Source organism: Scomber japonicus, chromosome 1 (assembly GCF_027409825.1).
Source record: "Scomber japonicus isolate fScoJap1 chromosome 1, fScoJap1.pri, whole genome shotgun sequence".
Lineage (NCBI taxonomy): Eukaryota > Metazoa > Chordata > Actinopteri > Scombriformes > Scombridae > Scomber > Scomber japonicus.
Window position 1 is genome coordinate 13712987 of NC_070578.1, and position 27048 is coordinate 13740034.

The 27048-nt window shown below is 42.3% G+C and overlaps 1 protein-coding gene across 2 annotated transcripts in view; it reads left to right on the forward strand.

Moving 5' to 3' along the window:
- Positions 1-278: 278 nt before the first annotated feature.
- zgc:158464 (uncharacterized protein LOC791139 homolog) overlaps positions 279-27048 on the forward strand; it is a 91696-nt gene continuing 64926 nt past the window's right edge. For both annotated transcript variants that reach the window (XM_053337247.1, XM_053337326.1), the window contains exons 1-2: positions 279-960; positions 16506-16638. In XM_053337247.1, coding sequence (XP_053193222.1) covers positions 529-960; positions 16506-16638 — 565 coding nt within the window. In that variant the 5' untranslated portion in view covers positions 279-528. The remainder of the gene's footprint in view (positions 961-16505; positions 16639-27048) is intronic.

Sequence of the window (27048 nt, forward strand, 5' to 3'; positions counted from 1 at the left end):
TTAGTCACACTAGTCACCAGTCACATGAGTTTCACAAGCCCGGTAGATGGCAGTGAATGTTCTCAGGTAGGGAGGGCAGGTTTGTGTGTGTGTGAGTGTGTGTGTGTGAGTGTGAGTGTGTGTGGAGGGGAGGGAGGGGGGTGGGGGGGCGTGTGCTCCTCTTGCACAAGCGCTCCCGTGTTGCGTATTCTTGAAACCTGACGTGGTGAGCAGCCGAGCAGTCAGAGCGACAGCAGCGCGCGCGTGTGTATGTGTGTGTGAGAGTGTATATGTGTAGATGTGTGTTTTTGTGTGACAGAGTTGCGGCGGGGCAGATCAGAAAAGTGCCTGTGGCTGCGCTCCCCCGTCAGCTCGCGCACCATTTCTCCGGATCACCAGAGTCGCACGAGACTGGCGACGCGCTCCGAAGCCGGTCTGCTGGCCGCGGGTGACCCGAGGATCCCACTTTGACTAATACACTCGGGCTCCGCTGGCAGGAAAGGTGGAACTAAACTACATTCATTGACTTGTGAGCGATGCACTGGCAGCATGGCCAAGTGGTTCAAGGAGCACCTAGGATTCAAAACTACCAAAGCACCCCCTCCGGCGCCCCCGAAACCGGACTACAGACACTGTCACACCGGTGTGCCCGGTGCGCCTGGCTACCAACCAACAAGCTCCGGGGCCACCTTCCCAAGCCCCGCTCAGCCGGACATCCTTGCTGCTTACAAACTACAAAAGGAACTGGACTTCGAGGACCCGTACACTTCAGGTGGAAATATTTCGTTTGCCCCCAGCTTGAACACTGTGGGCTCGCCGGATATCAAGTATGTGTCACCAAAGCACCGACTTATCAAGGTGGAAACAATCGAAAAGAGCAGCCCGGCTCCGGGCGGCGGTATCACAGTCACCCAAGCTGTTGCTGTGGGGAGTGTTAAATCTCCTACTTCACCTCCCTCGGACCACGACAACAAGGAGAAGGTGGGTGAAGTTTAGTCCAAACATGAGTCTGTAGTCAAATGTTCAAACATAGGGGCGTCTAAACTAGTCTACATGCTCAAATTATGACCAAAAAAACAAAAAACAAAACAAATAAATAAACCAAACAAAAAGAAAAACATTTGGATTATTATTCTTTTCTCAATTTGAACTCCCAGCAGCACTAAAGTTCTTGTTCATTACACTCTTTCTAAATAAAACATGATCTGTGTGAAGCTTGAGCTGACCCACTCCTTTAAGGAATGAATCGTTACAACCGGCAGAACTTGTTATCACAGCCTCACAACGGCTGTCCACAAGAGTTGCGACATGCACCTCAGTCTAATAACTAACCTGCACTACAGGGAGTGCTGTGGATGAACAGTCTGTGTACTGTGTTGACACTTAACGCTTAATATTGCAGCAGATATGCGTTTAAAACACCACTAATAAGTTGGTGTCAAGTGTAGCCACACATGAGTCTGCTGTGTGCCCTAATTCAACTAATTCCTTTAATCTTATTTAACTAGACAGATCAATTTAGTGAATGTTCTTTATGTGGTGATGCCTGCTGTCTAGAGGGGGAAATGACTTGTGATGAGTTTATGGATACATGGCTCTAATTTCTCTCTTGATGGCGGTCTCTTCATATAACAATATAACAGTATTAGACCATCACCTTTGCTTCTCTTTTTTTTTTAAGTCTTAGGTTGTGGCCCATTCAAGGAGCTTGTTGCACACTAATAAGCACCAAGTGAACATGGAGACAGACAAGCAGTGCACATGCAGGCTGTGCCTTGATGCACGCTGTCATGTCAGACTTCTCAGGAATTCATACGCACCGAGTTCATTTAGAGAAACCTGAGATGTTCAGTGTCAGTGAGGTTAAGGATGAACTGTATGATGAGTGTGCTCCTGCTGAGGAATGTTGCAGTGTTTACATAGCTTAGATACAGAGAGGGAAAGCACAACAACTACCTGAAAAGACACACTGTTTCCTCCTGACATGTGCCAAAGTGAGATCACGTCTCTATCTCCCTCAGAAAAATGTTCAGGTCATCTTGATTGCACCTTCAGGTTACTTCTTCCTCTTGTCTTTGCTTTTTGACTTGCGACGCGTGACGAGTCCACTGTCGGTTTAAGTTTAACACAGTTATTTATATTCCACAGTGAGTGCGACCTGTCACAAGAGTGCTGCGTGAAAGAAGATGGGGCTTTTTTTTTTTTTTTTTTTCCACCTCAGTTTTGATCACAGAACACAACTGCTACTGTCATCTATATTTCCCATATGCCCTCAGCACAGAGAGTGGGAACCATGTGAAGCTCATAAAATCTCTGTCGATGTTTGCTCTTACAGATTGTCAGCCACTGTTTTTAGCATCCCCTCCTCAACTCGGTGTTGAGGTTTTATTTAATCGTACAGCTCGGTGTCACAAGCGAAAAAAAAACCGAGGAAACGGAAAGGAGTTTTGTAATTTACACACCACAACTGCAGCTGTTCACGCTTATTAAACAGATTATAGTTGACTCTTGTTAATTGAAGCTTTTTTGGATCTCCCCCAGTAAGGATACAATTGCCTCTCTGTCTCTCTTCATGTGCACATATGGCTTTAATAGACAGGCAGATAATTGTGTAGGGTTTAAATACCTCACACCTACCAAGTATGGATGATGTTATGGACAAGCTAAATCAGTACTGACAGCTGTTGGGCTTAAGCAGCATGTCCAGAGAAGGGTTAAAGGTTTTCTTGTCAGGTGTTGAAGGTTAAATAAAAATTGTGTCATTGTGGAGAGAGGGATGTGTGATGGGGACAAAAATGATAATGAAGCTATTTTTGTAGATGTCATCCAGGTTGCCCCCCCCCCCTTCTCCCTCACCTTCACACCATCCCTTAGGTTAGTGGTTAGTGTATACACTTTCAGCAAAACTGGAGATATATATTTTTTTGTTTCCAATATTAAAAAAACCTCCAGAAAGTTAGAAATTGTCTGAGCAGTGTAATCCATCACAGCAATAATGAGTTTCTCTGTGTTTTCCTTATTTTATTAAGCTGTGAGTCACCTACAACCCTCAGGAGGAAAAAAGGGAAGTTTGAAGCAGGAATTGTACATAAATCTTCCAAAGCAGCTCAGCAATTTTACAAAACCCATCAAATAAGTCACCTTTCTACTCAGTAACCACCGTTGCTTCCAAGCGTGCAATGCGGCATTAGGTTGAAAACTTACGTGAGGATTACTGTTAGTCTGGAAGCTAAGGGTCTTCTCTCCAACTGTGGCTGGCCGTGATAATTGTTTGTAAATCCTTGTTAGAGGGACTCTCCAGGTGAGGATTTAGAAAGTGCTGTTAATGTAGGATGGTCTCCTGGTCTCCTGGTCTCCTGTACAGCGACGTGTTTTAACAGTCTCTGTGGGAGGACACACTGTTTGCAGTTTGTTTCATACGCCCTCCCTTTAGAGTGGTGTTGAAAGGTTGAAAGTGTGCAGGGTTCACAGTATGTTCTTGTTTTTTAATAGCTATTGTACTCAAAAGAAAAAAAGGGAGACATATATCACACATACACACATACACACCTGCACATCAGATTGATAGTAAATGGACAGACTAAACGCTGACTGCTGGAGACTGAGCAAAGAGCACACGAGTGTCTTAACAGCTCTGCTTGGCTCCATTGATGTTTTAATTACTTGACTCATGAATGCTAATTATATCATTGGTAAACCTCATGCCTGAAATGCCAATAGCAGCTTTAAGTGTTTTTTCCCTCAGTCCATTTCAATTCTCTGAGCTTTCGTGTGGGGAAAGAAGAAGGCAAGACCAAGATGTTTTTTACGTGCAACGATGTAAATCTGCTCAGCAAAAAGTAATGTATATGTGAGTCTCTATTTCATCTCATAGTTTTTACTCATTCTGTCTTGCTTTTTGTGCCAATCATTATGTAAGAAGTAACAGTTTATTTCGGTGACTTTAGTCTAAGGAGGGTTAGGGTTAGGGTTAGTTTTGAGTTTTCTAAGCGTTGTTGTATTGTTTTGTTTTTAACACTGTCGAGCCCTTCATGGTAGAGTGAGCTGAGAGGGATGATCAATTATCATCTTGCCATGGAGCCAATTAAGGGCCTCATCTCTCAGCTCATCGCTCTGCTCAGCACTAACCTAACTTCACCCAAGGACACCCGAATGTGATGACGAGCTCCACTCGGTAATGTGTAAACAAAGGAAGTGGCGCAGAGCTGACAGGCTGCGGCATCCTTGTGAAATGCAGTCTGTCATCATCAGTATCAGTCTGTGCACCTAAGGAAACTGCTGCTTCAATCTATCTTTGGCTCCCTTCAGGGCTCGGGGTCCCTTTCGACTCAGTGATCCTCCGAGCCGGCTAGTATATCTGTCTGTAGATTCATGCCGTTGAGTCAGAAGGCAAGAAGACAGTTATTATGCAACCAACAGAAGCATCTTTGATCAACTGATTCAGTCTCTGCTTATGTGCTTATATTCCTTCCCTTCCATGCATCTTTTTTTTAGCATGCTGGAGGTGTTATCATTACCATTGTTATGTCTCAAGATGGTTTTCATTCTGTATCTATATTAGTTAGTTAAAAGAATGTTCTCAATATTACACAGACTTCAGTGAAATATGGTTGGAAGTCAGGCTTGAGATCAAAGAAGAAGTGATGATCCTTTGACAAAGAGAGCACCACTATGGGACCATTTATAAAAGCACTTTATATTTTTGCTCTTAACTACCGAATTGGAAGACCTTGAGGCAAAATTCGTCCTTTTCATACATTCTTTGTTTTTTAGATGAATTGCCACAGACATAGTTTTTTCTACCATTTTGCAAAACACCAATTTTCACCTCTCCTACGGGTAAGTGTCGTCTTTCTTGTTTATTTTTGTGATGTCTCGTCTCTGAAAAACCAGAATAACCTATTTCTGAAGTGCTGCGGTGCTGTTCTTGTCTGTTTTGTTGACTTCATCCTGAAATCAATGTTACAAGGGGGTTATTTGCTGGACTACTTCTCAGCCAGGTGCAGTGACTTAGTGGAGTGTTGTCATCGCCGTGAGGTTTCCAGGGAACAAGCAGAGAGGCAAGCAAATCAAATGTGCCTTTCCAAAAGAGAGTGGTGTATATTGAAGTTGGTGGATGTATACTATGGTTTAACCTCCACCTCACAACAACTTCATTATATGCAATTGCCCCTGTACTGGGGTAACAAGCAAAAATGTCTCTCTGATTCCATGAGACTATACAATGAATGCAAGTTGCCATCATTTTGTGAAGAGTACTTATTCCTTCCTAGCTTCCTTCCTTTTATATTTTGCATGCTTTTAAGCCCATTTGGATGTGTAATGGCTAGATTGAACTTGAAATGGTGCACTGCAGTATGTGAAAGAGTTGAATTACTCACCTGACACACCTTCCAAGCTGCCGTCTCCTAGCGTGGGCAGAACAGGCTTGTTTGACTGGCCTGCAGATTACAGTGCCTGTAGTGCATGGCTGAACTTGGCTCGGCTTCATTTCCCCACAACCTGAATATCTTCGCCTGGCCTTTCACCCTGGCACTCCAGACATCAGTGGAGTTTTATAAATGCATCCCACCAGCCTTTCACACTCTCATCTCTGCCAGTGATAGGAGAAATGTCAAGCGCAAACGTCAATATCACCTGGGTCTGTGAGAGTGGTTTTCTTCTGGGATCCAGAAAATGGATGAAAACATCAGAGCCCATCATGTTTTGTTACAGCACCCTTTTTAAGTGCAGTTGGTGAGGTTGATAGCAGGCCCGACTGGATGTTGGAGTGGTGCAGGATGTGGCCTTGTTGCACTGCACTTACACAAACCTGTTTATTTCTGCTCTTTGGCTGAGTATTGAACATAATGCCATGTTTTGTAACCCAACTGAAAGGTAATTTTTTTTTTTCAGGAAACATCTGAGTGTCTATATGGTTTATATATATTAGAGTGTTTATGATAAAAGGATATGTAATGTTTTTACATTAATTAATAATTTTTACAGTGCTGTGATAATGTGATACACCGGCTGCAATAATCAACAGATTGGTGTGAAAGCTGTGTTGTGAATTTTGCAGCTGTTGTTTTCCTAATCATGCTCAGTAGTGACAAATTTGTCGGTCAGTGGTGGGCAGATTGTGACTCACGTTTTGCAGGAAGAAGAGCATCATTTTGATAATTAGGATAAATGGGATATGATAAATTGTGTTAGATAACTAAGACTGAGTTCGTTACCATGGATACTCTGACTCATCACAGTAAAGTCTAGACCGTGATATTGTTGGCACGAGTAACCAGGCATGATTGTGAGATTTTTTGTATTCAGTTTGACCTAGCGCTCACTGAGGTGTCAAAGAATGCCGTGCATTTCCTGAACTATTTTAAGCATCCAAGGCATTTTCTCAACGTCGACCTGGCTAGTTCAAGTCTATGAGTTTTAATTACTCACTGCTCAGAATACAACAAGCAATTCTTTTTATGCCAGACATGCTTTGGTACTCCATACTTAGTGTTTTTCTCTTTGCTTTACAGTCCACAACAAAAGAGCGAAACCATGGATCCATGTGATTTAAACAAGAATCTTGGAAGGGCACTTTGAAAGGAAGGAAGGAGCACAGTGCTCTTTGGTCCACAGCTGAACAGCGTGCATGTTTAAGCCCCACCTTTTCTGGAGCAGGAATTAAGTCATCCTGTACAGGAGGATACGCTAGAAGCCATAATATCATGGTTATTCAATTGAGCACTAAAAAGTTCAACTATCAAGTTCAGCAGATATCATTTTGGTAAATCCACAAATCCTGTTAAATTCACATGATGACACTGTAAGCCAGCATCATTGAGTGTAATAACTAGTCATGGTTTAGGTTTTATATACAACCTAGCCACATGCCTCCAAAAGTTATAGGTCTTGGAAATGATTGACTTTAGCCATTGTTTGCTTATTTTCTTCTTCCCCTCCATCTGGTAGCTTTCTTTCCAGTTTAAAGAATCCTGATGGAGTCTGTTGTGTTTTGTTGCTCGATTTGCCTTTTTTAAGCTTTGCACAGGAACATCAGTCACATGATTCCACCAGGTCACAATTAGCCTGCAGACTAGTGCTGCAGATCTGGCCACTGGGGAGTTGTAGACACATGGCTCTGTTTTGTTTAATGACAGTGTGTGCAGCTGAGTCTAGAGGGAGGGAGTCCTGGTGGGCAGGCAGGTCGTCTCACACCGATTAAAAGGAAACAAATTGAGCCCCGAGCTTGCGTGCCATCTGAGACACAAAAGGAGCTTTGGCACTTTTGCACTATTTTTGCAAACTCAGTTGAACTGCTCTGCACTCCCATAAATAAAAAAAACTATGCAAATTTCAGCTGTACCCAAATTGTTATATTTGAATCAGAATAGAAGGTGCTGCTGAGGTCATTGAGAACTGATTTGCCTTTTCATCTCCTGCATGTGAGTGTAGGCTGTTGTTTTTGTGTCACACTGCAGGAGGCAGCCAGACTTCCATCTTGCAAACAGAGCTTCCCTGTGATCTGAGTGCCCACCAGGAAACTGAACACTTCCATTTCTTCTTAGCGGGACTTCAGGCCTTGAATTCATGCGTTATGTAAATGAGAAGTGACTCTAGTCAATAATTCTGAGTCTGTTGAGTTGCTTCTCACATCTATGATTTACCCATAGGAGGTCACGCTCGACTGTTTTTGTTTTTTCTTTGCAGTTAAAATTAGTCGTTATTGTGACAGGAACGTGGGTAGAGAAAGCAAGCGGCTATCTGCAGTTGTTTGGTGGAAAATAAGGAATGGCTTGGTTGCTCCAGGATTAAGGAAGTGCTCCCTTCCTGACAGGAAGTGTTTACAACTTGGTGACATTCCCTTTTTAACTTGACAAGTCTATGCTCGCCCCTCTGTGCAGGCTGGGTATTCTGAGTGCTGCTTGCTTTCTAAAATACAACCAGGGTTAATATTCTCAGCTGGTTTAAACAATCAAGAAGTCATAAATTGTGACAAATACTGACGCCACGTAATTGTTGCATGCTACGCTGAGTGCTGTTTGTGGTAACAGATTGGCGATCCCTCTCCCCTCCTAATATAGTCTCTCTCGCCCTTCGTTTTCGTGATCAGTGAGGTCGGAAGCCACGTAGCAATGGCAGTGGTATGGGACTCCACCCTGCATGCTCAGTCTATTGTCAGTCTGGGCGACCTGCAGAGACCGCAGTGCATCCTGACCACACAGAGGCTATCTGAGGCCACAGAGCTTCCAGCCTCAATCAAGATGTCCTCACATCAGAATCTCTAGCTTTGTTTACAGCCTGACTATGGCTTGTTTTTCTCCGTGCTCTGTAAATCACTCTCCAAAAACCAAAGCTTCCATCCCACTGGATTTCCACATGTTGTTTCATGAAGCTCTACTTTCCTAATTATGCTAGTTTTTGTCTAATAAGGCATGATAAAAAACAGTGTTTTTTGCCACTGCGGTTTGGGAGCAACATCATAAGTCTACAGTAAGTGTCAGCATACTTGTGTGTTTGGTGGACAAACAATTTAAACGATTGCATTTTTCAATCTACTGCCCCTTTCTCAAATAAAAAAACAAAACAAAATAGTGTTTCCATTATAACTATTGTTAACTGTATTGTTGAAAATTGGTGTAGCCCATGTTGAGGATAAGTCATTTACATGGGTATAAGATGATCATATTTTATAAAATTCCAGCGTGCCATTGTAGCACCTGAATTATTCGCGACTCTTGTGCCGCACCACTAACTGTATGTAGCAGAAACACTGCCAATAAATCTATCACAGAGGAATGGGGGCAGAGGAAGGAAATTGGATTTTGTCAAGCGTGTCGTCAAGTACTTAATCTCAAATATCTGTCGCATATTAAGAGAACCTTCATAAGGTGCATGCCATGGCCTCCTGTCCTTTCTCCACCGCGGGTCTTAAGTGGCTGTGTGGAGTGTGTTTCAGTGAAGGAGGTCCTTAGGGACAACTTGGGTTGCTTTTCTTGCTTCACTGCCTGGGGTACTGAAGAAAGAAGTATTAATTCATCAGGAGATGGCGGGAGTCAATTTATAAATGTATTGAAAAGTAAGGCTACATGCCTATTTAAAATTGCTAAGGCAGGAGGACTGCTGATTGGTGTATTTTGTTTGGGTGTAATTTTAACTATAGAGAAGAATGGGTGAGCTGAAGTAGTTTTATACTACTTCATACATTTTTATACTGCTTTTTACTACCGTCTTTTTGGGTGGGGATAAGTGTAGCCAATGTGAAAACGTGAAATGTAAAAGTGCAGTTTTGAGAAGTTCTGTGTGATTGTCTGGAAGCTGATGAGTATTAATTTGTACAGACTGAAAGTCTTGAGAAAGTCTCATTTAAATTAGCACTCTTAATGAACACTAGACATCCTACTTCAGAATTGATTGAGGCCTGGTCCTTACCTTGTCTCGTGTGTGTGTGTGAATGTGTGTGCATTAGTGTGCCTTGTGCACACACACACATACGTGCTGTGTGCTGCGTACGTACAGGGGACTGTCCAGCTGCACTAATGTGTCTTTAAATCCTGTCCTTTCAACACAAAACGGTGAATGCTATAGTGATTCAACTATTTTATGCATTGCTGGTGTTTTTCTCACTTGCCACCAAAGTGTAGCGCATGGTATCAGAGTCATAGCTGCTGCATCTGGAAGCATTCTTTTGCAAACCATGATCAACAACAGGCTAAATCACTTGTGCCAAAAGAACCGACTTCACCCCGGCTGCCGTGCGAAAGCCACCCCACATGGGCAAGAGTGCAAAGATCTGACAAACCAACATTTAATGTGGTCTGAATCTTAAAGGGGGGGGTGTAATAAATAAGTCGGCAGCCAGAAGCGAGCTGTTCTTTGAACAGCACAGATGGGAGATACATGTGAAACTGATGGCTGAGCAAAGAGGGATGCTAAATCTAATCCTTAAAACATATACAGTAAAGCTTGTTCCGTATAGACTCTTTAAATCCTGAGCTGGCTAACAGTAGCGGTTATGGTCGAGAAAATGCACTTTTGCGGCTTAGTGGTAAGAAAGTAAAAAATAAGAGGTTTTTTCATGAACCTGTTTTTTAAACTGATCATCAGGACATAAATGTTCTAAATAGGTCCTGGAGTGCTTTGATCTCATTTCTTGAAGTCACTGTTTCTTTTGGTTGAGGTACAAGGTCGAGTAGCTGCTCTAGGATGATTCTCCAATTAGATTAAAAGCAAAGCAAATGAATTCACCTTGGAAATAAACAGATTTTTTGTTTAACTGTAGTAAAGTGCTCTTCATTGGTATGTGGACTGAAGGAGCTTGTGAGTGATTGTGCAAAAGCCTCTTTATAGCAAATCAAATAATTTGATTAGCTGTGTCTTCTGGTTCCAAAGTAGACCTTTAGAAGAAGCACATAATTCTCTCTTGAGCTCACAGTAGGGATGGGAATTGATAAGAGTTTAATGATACCAGTGCCACTATCGATTCTGCTTATCAGTTTGTTTCTTTATTGATTCACTTATTGATTCTTGATTTCTTCTCTGGGAGGTCTGTGGCTGGAGGAACTGATTCGACTCAGAGAAGGGATTTTTCATCTTCAAGTTCACTCAGTATTACTGTACTGCACTGTAGCACCAGCTAGCTTGTTAGCCTCGGTTGGTTAGAGCTGACAGTCAGCTCTCTGATAGTTAGCTTGGTTAGCTCAGCTCCAACGCCAGACCGCTGAGCACTGGCTCTCCCTGCAGTGCAGCCCAGTCACATTACCGGGTCAGCACCATGTTTTCTATGGTTATTTTATTTGCTGTCTTGGTCCTGTCACCATTACTCTGTTTTGCTGCAAGTCTCCAGCAGCGTAGACTCAGTTTGACATATAAATATAAATAAAAGGAATTGATAAGCTTGGAGGCATATGATTCTGATGTATCTGGCAATTTGGAACCAGTCCTCCATTCTCATCCCTAGCTCTCAGAGGCTGAACGCTCAAACAGCAATAGCGTTTCTTCAGAAACATTACAATAAAGTTTCATTAATGTCAGGTCTATATGGTGAGAAAGGCACTCCTGCACTGTCTCTAAAGCCAGTTTTCCATCTAATCTGTTTGGGAGATATAGAACCCAGTGGAGCTCAGTCTTCACAAGCAGCCCTCGATGAATTGTAACCAGATTTGCTCTTGCTTCTTAGAAACATAAAAGTGTCTTATTGATAGTAACTGCGTTATGTCAACAGAGAAGCTGTGATCATTTCTGCTTAAATAAATTGCCTTGAGGGAGTGTTTCTTGCCAATATGTTCCTTCTAGAAAATTGTGGCCAAGTTATCTTCAGTTGGCTGAACACGGTACACACAGCATTCGTCCTGTGTTTGTAGACAAAGATAAGGTGGAGTAGCTATCAGCAGAAGCACTTCAAGGAGGTGCAGGTTGCTGAGTTTGACTTTTACATCAGTATTTGAACATTTCTCCATCCAACAGGAGTAAACATACCGTATGCATAGCAGTGTATTCACCAGCTCTCTCTACAAAAAAATAGTGCCCTCCTTCCACTTTTATCTGCTCTCCCTTCCCTTCTTCTCTTTTTTTTTGTTGCTTTCCATCCTTGCATTAGTGGCATATTTTTTTCTCTTTTGTACACCGAGGAACAAAACAGCAATAGCAGCAAAAAAAAAAGCCCCTTTGAAATGCCTTAATGCAATTGAGCTGCTAAGCACTGAGTTGTATTAGGTTATCAGTGGCTGAAATCCCTCATGGCGTGAGACATAAATCACACACGTCAGTCCTCCCCCCTCCATCTCCTCCCTCATTCTACAGCCTGCTGACTTTTCTGGCAGACTCAGGGGGGCTTCAACCTTGACACATTCAATCCTTCCTGGACCAGGCATGACATTAATATCATACTCCTGTCAGTACTCATTCAGCAGGACTGAGCCTAGTCTATAGTTTCACCAATTTTTATGTTTTTGGGTTAGGTTATCTGGTTATTGTGTGGCAGAGCCATCAGTCTTCTGCTATATTGCCTCTGCCTCCGGTTGTTTATTGTTCAACATTTCCAGCATTGGATATGAAGCTCGCCCAAAATGTAGACAAAAAAATGTGTGGCAGCCTGTTTCCTAATTATTATAACCAAATTTCCAGCCCTGTGCTCAAATTACAACTAATGCAATTTTTCAGATTTTTATTATTTCCTTTTTATCTGATGGTTCAGCCGTACACATTCTCTCACCATTAACAGTGCAACAGGAGAATTCTAGCCTGTGTTTTCTCACTTCTAATGGAAAACCGGAGCCCAATTGAATTGTAATTCTAGAAGCTCTAGCATCCTAGAATATTGAGCCAAAGTGGCAGAAGCCTGTTATAGTCTCCCTCCTTTGCTAATGTTCTCCCTCTGTTCCCACTGATTTGAAGTCAGCTTCACTACCCGAGAGCCGCAGCGAATTTCAAGAAGTCTGTTGCTCCCTCCATTGCGAGTTGGCAGGTGTAAGACACTGCCAACCTGGGATCTGGACTGTGGAATGAAAGTAATTGAGTGAGCGCTCTCTTGCTCTCTGCTGCAGACCAGTAAAGGACCCAGCTACCATGGGAACATGGCCTAAGCCTGTGAGGTAGCTTTGTGAGATTCATATAGGCTTATATCACAGCTTAGCAAAGATCTGATATATTGAGGCACTGCAGTCTTGTGCTAAGGGGGGAATTTTACTTTCATGACAAGTGTGGCTTGGCTACAGTCCTGACACACCCTGGCATGCCACAAGGCAGATGGTGTGTCCCCAGGCGCGCCACTACTTTCTAGCACCCCTCTCCTCACAACCCTGTGCTCCTCCTGCTGTCGAGTTGTCATTAGTGCAGTGGGACAGGAAGGACACATTGGAACTATTTGGAAATATTAACCACCTCCTCCACCCATGAACATGAACTAGGCTTCTAGGGCAGGGAGATGGTACCTTTTAAAGAGGCTGTAGATCAAAAGTTATGATGGCTCAAATCCCCCAGATGCTTAGGATGGCTTGATGTTATTAATGTTGTTGTCTGCCAGCAGGTGACAACAGACTACTAAACAGTAGGAATATGACACTGTGTGGAGCAAACAACTTAAATTAGTCATCTATGTTACTACTACCTAGTTGAGACTTTCTGTCACACAGTTGCCTAATAATTCAAAAAGAAAGTGAAATAGCAAGGGGTGTGCTTGTTCTTCTTTTTGTTTCATTTTTGTTTTAACTGTAAGAAGGGTGGAAACGTCATTTGCTTTTGGTGGTTAAGAAAAGCTAAATGTCCCTCTACTGACTGGAAGAACATGACCAGGTGCCTTAAAGTGCTTTTACTGCTTAACCCAGTGCTAAATATATGCCTGTAAAGTATATTTGTGGAAAAATGAGCCATAATTAAGTTGTTCACAGTGACAAACAGAAGAAAACGATGTAGGTACCTTTTGATTGCATCTTGACATATAATATTTTGAAGGTAAAAATTACAAAAACAAGTATTTTGAATAGTGGCTCGGCCTCTGCAGTGGTTGTTTTCAGAGAACAGATTTCTGTTGTTCTTTCACAGTAGTGGCAGGTCTATTAGACTTGCTTGAATCTGACCATTAAAAGATACTGAAACACATACATAATAGTCAAAGTTCTTCATGCTGCTTTTAGGCATTACTGAATCAAACCAAAATTTCCGAGTCATAAAGATGAACCTCCGCTGATGTGCCAAGCAAAGCCTAGTGTCTAGAGTCTATAATCCAAGATTTCTTTTAATCCATGATTGCATTAAGTCCCGAGACATCATTACGTCTTAAGCTATCAGAAGTTTTCATCACATACTGTACTCCGCCCTTTATTTGTCCTACATTATGTCAACAGGAAAGGCAAAGATGATGTCATGCATTTGGTGTGGCTCCACACATAACTCAATAATTGATTGCCATTATTTCCTGAAAACATGCCCAAACATCCTTTTGGCTCATGATGGTGCATGAAGTGGTAAGATGGTAGATGTTCAAGGTGTGACCTCTGCTGTAGTAAAACCTCACTGATGTCTGCCTTTGCATGCGGGCATTAATCATTTCTGTAATCTGAAGCTGGGGAAATCTGCATCGAGTGTCCTGGCACTTCAACCCAGTTGTGTGACACAGCTGCTTACAGTCTGAGAATAGAAGACTGTATTCATGAAGTGCACAGGTGTTAATCTATTTAATGGTATTGATATGAGGCAAAGTAATTTTATGCTGCAGAGAATGCAAATTGCTGCATTTAAAGGATTTTTTATCACATTTGTGGGCTATGGTCTCTAACCTCGATCCACTCTGCTGCAGTATGCGGACCACAGTCAGATGGGCATTTAGATGATTCATTGTTTCTTTTAGTGAGGGTTGTTTATTCTTAGGTTTGGGCTGTGTTTGCAGTGACTGTATCTGAGGTGGGTTTGGCACACGTTCTGATTACTGATGGCTATGTTTCCATGCAACAAGGTACGAGATGATAATGACAATGTGGCTGCCATGCATAATTTGCTGAGAGATTTGGGGTCTCTCTGGGGCTGCAAAGTTGTTGCTTATCTGAATTGCTGAATGTTTAATTAAACTTGTGAGTGAAATATGTATATTTTTGTGGCACAAAAACAAACCAGGACAATGTTTGTATTGGACCCCCCTCCCTTTCTCACCCCCCCCATCCCTCCCTGCTTGAATTCACAGAAGCAAAAACATTTGAGGAACCCATAATTATGCTGCAGCACAAAAAAGTCCTAGTTATTTTCCCCAAAACAGATGGAGAGGGAATATTGAAGAAGGCGGATTTAACACACAGTAGCTGCTCTGAAACACATCCGCTATACTTACTTCCTTTGCTATTATTGCCTAATCCATCTATAGTGGAGATGATCTGTGCAGGAATATACCTGCCAGCGTTTCTCTCTTCTCTTGTTTCTTTGGGTGGCTGTGGCTTAGGAGGTAGAGCGGTCATCCTCCAATTGGAAGATTGGTGGTTTGATTCCCGGCTCCTCCAGTCCACATGTTGCTGTGTCCTTGGGCAAAACACTTAACCCCAAAATTGCCCCTGTTGCTGTGCCAACGGTGTATGAATGAGAATGAATGGTTAACTTGATGTGCAGGTTGGCACCCTGTGTGGTAGCTTCTGCCATCAGTGTATGAATGTGTGTGAATGGGTGAATGAGATGTAATGTTGAGTGGTCGTAAAGACTAGAAAGGCACTATATAAGTACAGTCCATTTACCATTGCAAATTATCCCCAGTGAACTTTCTAGCATCTAACACTTCCAAACATGTTTTTTTCCCATATTTTTAAATTTCTATTTAAATGACACTTGACCTTAATCAGCTCTGTAAAAATGTCAGTGCTTTCCCAGATGAAGAGAAATGTCAAAGTTAGACAGTTATATATTTTACATACTCCCCTGAGGCTTGACAGGTGTGTATGTGTATGATTGTGTGTGGCACTGCAGATTGTGTTTGCTTTTGGGAAGTGTGTTCTCTCTGCGGCAGAAATGGACTGTGGTTGCTCTTGGGAAATCTGGCTAGGTGGTGGAGGCTCCGTCCACCTCCAGTGTGCCCCGCCCGACCCCATCCACCAGATGAGTGATGAGCTTGTTTATAATGAGACCAAATCCCTTTCTGTAACATGACTCATAGGGAGTTGTGCCAGTCATGCACACAGTTACATGCTCATTTAGGTGTTGGCATAAGTGTTTCCTTATTTGTTTAAAAGTCTTCACTAAAATGTTTTCAAATTACAGAGCATGCGATGACCTCCTCGTCAGGCCCTTCTGTGCCCACTGATTGGCAAGACTAGACTGTCCGGAGTCTCAACAGAGAAAAAGTCAATTTCCTAACAGCTGGCTCAAACCAGTGCAGTCACACAAATCATTAAATCCAATGGCCAAGAGGATGAAGCCCCAGATGGGAGTTTATTTCCTTTCATAGGGCAGACCTTTACTTTCCAAATGGTGACCTGGTAGGAGAAGCAGACATTTCAACGAAGCAAATATCCCCCCGAGGCACTATAGAAGCGGACAGTTGCTCCCTTCCCTGAAGGTTTGAGCTGTATTTCTGGGTCTCAAGACGTCCACCTAATTGCCATCTACTGCACAAAATGCTCGGCAAAAAGAGCAAGACTGCAATTAGCCGTGGCTCACTGCCAGCTCGGCATAAATCTGCCAAATTGTTTTTCTTAAGAAAGTTGAGCAGTTGTGGTCTTCTCCTCTACTTTTGAAATGTAGGCCTGTCGCTTGGCTATCATATAATTAGGCACACCAGCAGTAGTGGAGAACGTGCTGTAAGGCTAAAGCTGAGGCATTGTGGTGGTGTGTTGAGGCATACAGAGGCGGGGTGTTATTTATGTGTTTCTCCCTTTATCATCTGGCCTGCCTCAGTGGATATCAGTTGGTCCTGTCCTGGGCCGCAGCAATATTTGTCATGCAGCTCACCCGACACCTATCCATGTTGTATTGCTCAACAGAGCAGCAAAATTAATTCTCCTTTTGCTATTTTACCCCCCTCCCCTCCTCTCGTCCATCTCACCTTTTCCTTGTTTTTTTCCCCCCTGCAGCTCATTATCCTTGAAGACTATGCGGACCCTTTCGACGCTGAGCAGGCTGGTGGCACACAGACCAACACAGAGAAAGTGACAACCGAGAATGATGGCTACATGGAGCCATATGAGGCCCAGAAGATGATGGCAGGTATAGATCAACCCTTTCTATCCTTTTCTTGGTTATAAGTTATCTAAAATATCTATTTGGTGTCACCTAGCTACCTCTATCTAGTAATGAATTTGTGTGTTTGCTATGACTTCATATTGTATGTGTCTCAGTGCAGTGTAAATTATTATGTAGTGTGATGTGGCCATATGTTTCCAAGCTGGGAATTACCGTAGAGGCTCAGATGGCCCAATGCCGCTTTACATGACAGGTGCAGCCATGCAGAAATGAAATGTGTGTCATCGAGTGTTTCAAAACATTTTCAAAAGCAGTGACTTAGACCTCAGAAATCATACCAGCCCATAAGTGATTTTAAAAACACACCTCAGAGGAATAGGACCAATAAAGAGAGAGGGTGTTTTTCAAAAATGTTTTTTCCGCTGAGCTGTGTGCACGTGGAGGCAGTCACTTGCTGGGATTTCCAGGAAGACTTTTTTTTTTTTTTTTTCCTTTTTCTTTTTTCTCGAGACAACAATAGCTGTGTGCTAACATAAGAATTCAGCTAAACCACATTCTCCACACAGCTTTGTCAGAGCGTACATTCACTCTGTGGCTTAGTGAGCACAGCAATGACAAAGAACAAAGAATGTGCATAAAGGAGAGACATAATGAAACGTGAGGAAAAACAAAACATGTGGCAGCTGTTTTCCTGTCCTAAACAGACCTTAGTACCTAACAGAGGAATGTTCCAGATGTTTGTATGAGTGTCAGACCTCGAGTGGATGTTTCTGGAAATTGGATGACTGCAAGATATCGGTATTTGGGCCTTGATAAGCTGACACAGTCATATCATTTACCATAAACCACTACTTCTCACCTTCTCATACACATACACACACACAGACACACACACACACATACAAAACACACTTTCCATTGCTCCTTTCAAAGGCAGGACATGAATGTCTCTGTCCCTCCTCAGCAATTTTCTTTTAATGGGCCTCCAGACAATCTCATGTTTTCATCTGTCTTACTGGTTTGACCTCTGGCCCAGTCATTGCCTCAGCTGAGCACAAAAACTCAAGATTTATCGCCCCCCTCTCAGGTGGAAGTAGCTCTAAAGGAAAAAGAAAAATGGGAGGAAGGCTTTTGTGCTATTGCTTGAATCTTGAGTCTTTTCTGTGCTTTGTAAATGTACCTAGACACAGTTCCACGTTTGGCTATATATGACAAAAAAAAAAAGCTAGGTTGGAAGCAGTTGTCTGTCAGATCTGATGTCCTCAGTCTTTTTTGTTGTTGTTTTTTGTCGCTTCTGTCTTTGAAACCTCAGGTGGTGTTTTTTCAGGCTCCTTTTTATTCATCATATCTATTGATTACTTTAAAAAAAATTGTTTTGACTGAGCTGGCAGGGTGTTGTTTTATTTTTTACAGAGCTGCTTGTGTGTTTCTTCATTCTTTTAATATTAATATTCTCTAGTGATGGATGGATGCTATCATATTTCTGAGTCAAATAATACTTCAAACTTGTGGGGTGAACAGGAGAGAATTAACAATATTAAATATCTTTATCTGCAAGCATGATGATCGTGTGAAATATCCATATAATTATACTGTCAGATGTCTAAAAAGTGTAACTCAGACTGGCCATACTGGTGACAGCAGGCTTTAAATAACATTAATCATAATTATAGCTGGTGTTCTCTTGGATTTTGCAAGATTAAATGGTTAAGTGACGATATCAAGTACCTCAATGCACGTTCTACTGGTGCTTTATTGGTTGTACAGTATATAGAACCAGTCAAATGTTTGGACACCCTTTCTTACTCAAGTAAATGGGAAGATGTTTCCAAACTTTTGACTGGTACTGGATGGCATTTCATTTAACACTTAGGGTAGAAACACTGGTGTACATTAAGTGCCTTTCTCAAGTATACCTCAACAGTGTAATGATGGTCAAGAGCTGCTCTCTCTGTCAAATGTGCAAAGCCAGTATTAGCCGGCCAGGCCTGTGCACAAATACATCAATATACTGACTATGGCTATAGAGTAATGTCTGCATCTCTCATTTTGACAGTACATTGGTCAAGCAGAACTGCACACTCAGAATTTTAGTTGGCTGAGAGAGAGAGAGAGAGAGAGAGAGAGAGAGAGAGAGAGAGAGAGAGAGAGAGAGAGAGAGAGAGAGAGAGAGAGAGAGAGAGAGAGAGAGAGAGAGAGAGAGAGAGAGAGAGAGAGAGAGAGAGAGAGAGAGAGGAGAGAGAGAGAGAGAGAGAGAGAGAGAGAGGAGAGAGAGAGAGAGAGAGAGAGAGAGAGAAAATTCGGGCTGCTGCGCTGTCGCCAAGAAAGGACCTAACCACTCATGTGAAGCTAGAGGCTCACATCGTTCTCTCTGTCTTATTCTGTCCCTATTTCTGTCTCTCATCTCTTTTCCCTTGCACTCTCCATGCAACCAGAGCTGTGAACAATACTTGAGTTTTCTCGAGCTCTCAGACTGTTGGCGGTAGAAAATCTCCTCTTTTCTCAGTACTCGCTTCCACAGATGGGCGCAGATGAACACCAAATTCTGAATATGCCGGCTTATAGCTATTTATGGCTGTCAAAGCAAGTTCTTAATTTACCTCTAGTCAAATTTATATCATCCATAAAACAGTCTAGCTCCTCATAAAATAGACTTTCACTGTCTCAACTTGTAAAACTCAAAGGTGTGTAAAAGATAGCTTCGTATATGAGGTGTGTCTAATTAATTCTTGGAAGCAGACTGCAAGAGAAAAAAAAAAGTTGACTGTTTATAGTGCATTGTCACACTGACAACTTTTGGTTTCCAGTTTCAGCACATGTTGTAGCTATTCATCTGTGTCAATCAAGATAATTTAATATTGAGTAGCTGCTGATAGTGATGTTTGTAATTTTCTACATTAGTGGCCTTGATATCAGTCCTGCATAACAATTTGTGAAATCTCTATCATCAGTGCACATTCTATAAACAATAAATAGAGTAGTCTTGATAAAAAATTCCATTCACATTAGAAAAAGTTAAAGCAGTAATCACTGTAAAAAGTAGTTGTGTGACAGATTGTGAATGGGTCAGAGCCTCTGTCAGTACAGCACACTATAATTTGTCGGCTCAGTTGCTCTGACACTTTGTGAGACACATAATTAGCATTCACATGATATATAATGGATTACCTTATATTTTTTTAATTCAATGAAATGTCCAAATCATATGGTCAAATAGCATATCAGTTAATACAGATGCTATATGTCATTAGTATGAGTTCAGTCTGTACTTTCATGCTGATTAGAAAAGGTATCTGGTATTTACACTACAACTAAATGCAACTCAGTAGTGAGTGGAAGATTATTTTTCTATAACAAATATTTTCTAGATTTATATTACATATAAGAAGCTTCATATGTGTCAGACCTTCTGATCTGCTATAAGAACTACAGATTCCAACATAGATGCAAGAAGTCTCTGTCCCTGTCCACATTAAACACAAAGCACAACATGACCTATAAGCTCTAGCTTTAGTGTCAAGTTCACCTTAAAAAGAAACCGGATATGTTATTTTCAAGTTACAATTATGATTCCTTGATTACACAACATACACACCTTTAACACACAAACATATATGCTCACTCACATGGTGGGAGGTGTGGCACATAAGGCCGGTGGCAAAAAATGCCACAGGTGTTTACATAACAGTGTGTGCACTCCTGCTGTTTATATGTGTGTGTGTGTGTGTGTGTGTGTGTGTGTGTGTTTGCTAACACGCATGTCCACTGTGCATGCGTACGTGCGCGTGTGTGTTCAAGCTGAATGGGCTGGCACTCATGCTTGTATGTGTGCTGCAAACTCCGTGTGTGTGTGTGTGTGTGTGTGTGTGTGTGTGTGTGTGTGTCTCTCTCTCTCTCTCTCTCTCTCTCTCTCTCTCTCTCTCTCTCTCTCTCTCTCTCTCTCTCTCTCTCTCTCTCTCTCTCTCTCTCTCTCTCTTCTCTCTCTCTCTCCCCTCTCCCTCTCTCTCTCTCTCTCTCTCTCTCTCTCTCTCTCTCTCTCTCTCTCTCCTCTCTCTCTCTCTCTCTCTCTCTCTCCCCCTCTCTCCCTCTCTCTCCCTCTCCCAAGAGCCATCCCTAGTGAGGTTGAGCCGGTTGATTCATGGGTCTGCTAGAGGGGCATGTCACAACTTCCTTAACCTGAAAAGCCAGCCCCACCCACCCATAAGCTGCTCCACACTGGCTGCAGGCCGGGGCTCACTGCACCACCTGCAGTTACGTGAAGACGTGTGCGGAGCCTTGCTTTGTCTCTAAAACATTTCCTGCGTGTGCACATGTGCATTTTTCCAGAGTGCCTCAAATGTTTGTCATGTCTACACGCGTCAGCTATTGCATGTGCTATATTTGTATCCGTGTGTGTCTATTGCATGTGTGTGTGTAAGCTTGGGAAAAGACGGTTTTCCCCTTGCTGTCAGCTGATGTCCTGGCATGTCGAGTTATTTTTTATTAGGTGTGTATCTCATGTTGGCATATGTATTTTACATGTGTGCAAGCTTGTGACACATTTCACACTTGAACAGAACTGTCTCTCTGTATCTTTCTGTCTCTCTCCCGCATGTAAACGCACACAGATATGTTCACGGTGACCCCTACACACACACACACACACCTCTTCAGCTGTCAGCACAGCCATTCCTGGCATACCCCAACGCAAGCAGCACCTAACTAATCACAGGAGGAGCTGTCGGAAGGAAAGCTCGAATCAACTTTTGCGATGTTACTTTATCTGCTCCGCTTGACTCCGCTTCCCTCATACATTGTTGTAGCTGTTGAGACTTGTTACACTGACAAGTACAAGGGGCGGGGCTAATACTGCAGGGCAGACTGCGTCAAGCCATTTCTCAATGAACACACACTCACACTCATACTCATACTCATACTCCCCAGTTAGCTAGGCAGACGAGCATGTGAGAGTTTTCCCACAGTGCAGAGGAGGCCTGTTGTGCAAACAGTTTGTATGATTGAATTCTCTCGAACAAACACACTCCATCCCAGTCTGCTTTCTTGTCCTCAAGCAATGGCCACGGCACCTGAAGTGTGTGTTTTGGGGGTGAGGGGTACAAAAATAACCCCTCCGGTGTGAAATACTTGATGTTAGTGGTGAATTTATTACACACTGTGTCAAAGTTGTAACTTCAATTTGTCCTCATCCCATCATTCAGATCATACTCAATCATTTAGCGGCAGGAGAGTTGAGCAACAGGGCCGTAAAGCCCAGAGGGAAAAACCTTGATGTTTTCCATAATGGTTGATTCACAGTATTCTCTCACTCTCTGTCTGAGAAATGTGCTGGGAAATGTCTCCCGGCACTGGCACCTTCTCTACCACACTCCCAGTGATGTGGAAGCTAGCATCCAGTGCCAAAGAGATGAGTCATTAGCAATGGAGTTGATTATTTCAATTACTCATGATAGTGTGGCACTAAGCCCCCTGTTGGCTCTACAGTATAAATGCCAGGAACATTACCGGTTTGAAAATAGCATGGGTGGGTGAGAGACTATGTTCATAGGTTGGGACAGTGTGAGAGAGTTAAGGAGGTAGGAAGAAGAGAGGAAGAAAATGAAAGAGAAGACTGAAAGAGAAAATAGAGACTGTCAAAAGACTGAGGCATAAATAGAAAAGTAAAGAGGGTGACAGCAGAGAGAATTAGATGCGGAGACAGTGGGAACAAATTTATATTACAGCACCTGTGGGTGAGTTTATGGGGACAATTTAAGAGGAAAGAATGGAGGCATGGTGTGCTGAATGGTTTCCATCTCTTCCTTACTCACTTACAAGAGTGAAAACTTGCCCCAGGCGATGGCAGGTACATGTGGCAGCACATTTCTTGGCCTCTAACCCTGCTTTTATTGCCCCGAGCTGTAACTTGAGGAATATCTGGAGCATGTACCAACAATGGCACTTCTCGAAGGTGATTTTTTTCCAAGACTGTGCCATTAGTATGGGAATTTGATTTTAGTGTTAGTATGCATGTAATAATTCTGCAGTTGTCCTCTCACCTCTAGTTCTCTTTTCTTTTCTTTCACATCTGTCTTGGTATGTTTGACGGACTGCTAAAGGGTTACCTCAGAAACACATTTATGCATTACTCCAGTTGATTATAGGCAGCTATAAATAAGCACGGACTGCATGGCCAGTAGCTGAAAACTGGACAGGGAAGTGAATAATTAACACCCCCTCCTTCCTCTCACGCCTCAGAACAACTATTGTTTCAGGGAATTTGGGCCATGCAATCATCTCCCAGTTGCTCATTTTACCAGCTCAAATTATTCAAAACTACAATCTTTGCTATGAATTATACCACATTTTCATTAACTATCTCCAGGCAAGACTGGGGACAGCTGGTTCCTTAAATAATGACTGAGACACTGTTCACATCACAAAATGACTATACACATAAATACAACATGGTTAGCATGCGGTGAAACTACAGCACAAATTAAGTCATTATTATGACCTTGCAAAAAGCTGTGAGGTCTCACATAGATGCCATGAGATGAGTATTTAACAGGAAATAGTTTGAAGTGTATCACAGGCAGAGCCTTGACTTTATCCTCCCAACTCAATACCTTTTTGTCAGTGACAAACTTCACCAGGCATCCCAAAATCTGAAATCATATCTAAAATAAAGAACACCACACACTTAAAAGTATCCTTAATTATACTGAAGACAATAGTGAGGAGGATGCAAGCTATTAAATGACCAAAACAGTCTTCGCAGTGGGACCTATATTGTTTTCGGGCTATATTCAAGACTTGTCGATATACACTTGAGTGATGATGTCCATTTTTTCCTCAGTTGAGTGATGATAAAAGCCTACAAGAACATTTGGTAAGTTATGACCACAAAGGTAGAGCAGTAACTTTCCTTGGATGACATGAAACACCCTGCAACACAGCAGATGATTATTGATAATGTTAGCTTAGATAAGGAAGGATTTATGTTTCCTGATACTTCAGCAGGCCCCCTTTTAGGCACAAAACATGGCCTCTATTAACAACTAAGTAACATACTGCAGCTACAGTAATCTTATTTTCAAGGTTTTCTGTTGTCTGCAGGGTGTTCACTTTTTGCTCTGGGAGTTCACTTTTTTTTTTTAGTAGAAAACAGTGAAACAGTCTACTGTTCCACCCTGCTCTCTGACTAGTCATTACATCCACGCCCCATTCAGCGGTTGCCAGATTTTTTCAGGAGCCAGCTACCCTCTTATGTCACATCTACATGATCCCACGAAAAATGACTGACAGTTATTACACACTGATCTGACAGGGTGGTACTAAGTGATGCAATGCCAGTGCTCTACTATGCCAGAGCTGGTGGTCTTGTTTCTTTTGTTTGTTTTGGCTGGTTGCTATTGTTAGGCATATATTATTTTAACTTTTAAAATGGTCCTGTCAACAAAATGCAGTGTAATGAGAGCAGAGCCGAGTTTTATTTCTTTAAAACAGAACAGTAACGAGATCCCTCCGGAGTGAAACCACAACTGCTGAAGTGGAAGTCTAAAGTTTAATACTTGCTAGCTTGTCATAGAATTCTGTAATGCCATCTAATAATAATAATAATGTGTGCCACATATTGTTTAATAGCAGTTTTACTGTGCGTCATATCAAGATATGAAGTAGTCTGGTTATATGATAAACCACAGATCCACAGCTTCATGATATTGTACAAATATTCTCCTCTGAAAGTTACTTGCAATTATGGATTCCCTTCTTGTTCCCTAGTCAAACAGTTTTTTTTTGCTCTCTCTATCAATTCAGTGTGAGCAAACATAATATAACAGCTCAAGCCAATCTGACAAATAAGATGTTTAATATGAAAAACAAAACATATTAGTAAATGAATATGGCTTGGCTGTGAAAACCAATCAAGATGTTTTCAACCATGTAAGCTGTGTGTAGTTGTGTCCCTATATAGTAACAAATATACAATTAAGGAACATCATTTTAATATCTATGTGAAGCTGTAATCTGCTTTGAAACAGCACACCATCTCAGCGAACCATTTCCTGGCTAAACTGACATTTTAAAAATAGTTTTGTGCGTGACGTACAGTTCAAAGACTGATGTGTGTGTATGTGTGTGTGAGTGTGTGTGTTTGGCCTACTGGGTAATGGCCAGTGGCTTCTGTGGCTTGGAGAGTCATTTGGCGAAGCTGAGGAGCGGAAGGTGTGGGAGGTGGGAGGAGAGGGGAAGAGCAGGAAGACTGACGACTTATTGATGAAATGAGAAATCTCCAGCTCCAGCCTGATAACCTCCCTCCCCCTCACTTAGTGATAAATGCTACCCAGCACTGCGGCTCTGACTACTCACACACGGATTTGTGCACGTAGTTGTCGATATATTTGACATTCTCACTGAATATCTACACACGCAGTGCTGGTGAGAGCAAGCATTACATTTGTGCTGCTTTACTCATCGTCATTGTGCACCTTTTATATTTTATACCTTCTTTTTTTTTCTCATGGCATAGTGTTTCATATCATAACAGACTGAGTCGTGCCATTGGGTTTACAAGCAATCATTGACATCATAGAAGAAACTGTATACTCACACAGTTCAAACATATGGCCTCATGCCTTTTACATTCCTCGACACGTTTAGTCAGTTGGTGTCAGATTAGCAGTTCTAATCCACTCAGTATCACACAAAGCCAGTATTTGTACCAGTTGGTTCCTGGATTCAAACAGGTTGGTGTGATTGAAGGTAATGAGGCAGCGTGACATCCACAGACACTCCCAGCAGTTACCATATCAGCAACCAAATATGCTTCCTTAAGGTGTTTCTCATCTAAAATGACAAAATGTAACATTTGGCTGTTATTCATTCTTATTTAACGGCTGCTTGTACATTCATTTGATCAGCAATGACAGATCTATTTCCTGTTCCGTCTTTTCCTCCCTTTCCATCGTCTCCCATCACAATTCACTAACCCCCCTGTCTGAGGGCAGCATTATGAAATAGAGAGACCTTGAGCTGCAGTGAGTACACTAGCTTTTGCTCCATATTTGGCAGCAGTTAGGCAATCTTTGCAAGAAATGTGACAATCCCTTCTCTGTTCCCTGCATGCCAAATGCATTTTGCATTTTTTTAAACTAGCTTAGTGTCCACAGACACACACACACACACACACAAACAAACACAGAACTAGCAAGACTGAGAGGAAGTGGTGTGTACTGGCAGGAGCATTCCTGCTGGCCTCTGATATCCCGCTGTGCCAGGCTGTGCCAAGCCGAGGATGGATAGGATGGCAGACCCACTAGCCATCCCGTACAGCTGAGTGGGTAAGGAGGGGTTGGAGTGTGGGGAGATGGGAGAGGGGGGGGTACTGGGCAACCACTTTGGTGCAGGTTGGAGGTGCTGAAGTCATTCATTTTAAAGGTAAGATTAATGACACCATTAATCCATGTCTGGGCCACTGCAGAGGAGGACAGGGTAGAATTCATACCTGCTGCTGGCTACCCAGGGCCTGCAGCACGCATGAATGAGGTCTGTTAATGCACGCACACACACATGTACACAGATGCATGCGTACACAGCTGCTGTGCACACAGACATACTTTCCTGTGGGTCATTTGATATGTCAAGTATCCATTTGCCCTGAAGTGGTGAAAGAACTTCAAGTTGTAACTTGTGTCTTTGTTGCAGGCAGTGACTTGATGGAGATTATTGGTCTGGATAAAAGCGAGAGAGAGAGATGACAGACTTAGTGAATTAGTAATAGAGAGGGAGATGGCTGGCCTGGCACCAATCTGATTGCATGCCTGGGCTTTTTTGCACAGTGGCTACAGTCAAGCTGGAGAGGAAAACGGGCCCGTTGACACTCTGGTGTGACAGAGAGCTTTTAGGTGTGAGTATGAGCGAGTGGGCGGCTAGCACTCTGCAGCTGTTGAAGGACAGGACAGGAACAGATGGACACTAAAAAAAAACAGAAAGAGAGACAGACAAGGGAACGCCAGATAAACACTCACAAGGACACAAATGCACTACTGAATCCTGTACAAGTATACTGCGCTGTGTGAGAGGAAGACACACACACACAAAACTTTGGACACAAATATCACCTGTATGACTTGGAGAGTGTGTCGCACAGAAAAAAAAAACTCAAATGAAAGCTAAAAAAAAGTATCCACCCTTCTGAGTGTATACTATATCAACTATCAGCATTGCTTTGTTGTATTTTCTTACCTTTGCATGGCTTCATGTATGAAATAGTGGATACTGTTATAATTGCATTGATATTTAGTTGTTTCCCATTGCTTCTATCTTAAGAATGCTTATTTTTTGTGTTTTGTGTGTATTAGTAAAAAAATAAATGAAGTTCAGTTAAACTATCTATTTGTGTAGGAGGCTGAGTGTAGTTAGGGTGTTGGAAGAGACCACTCTAACCTTTCGGGT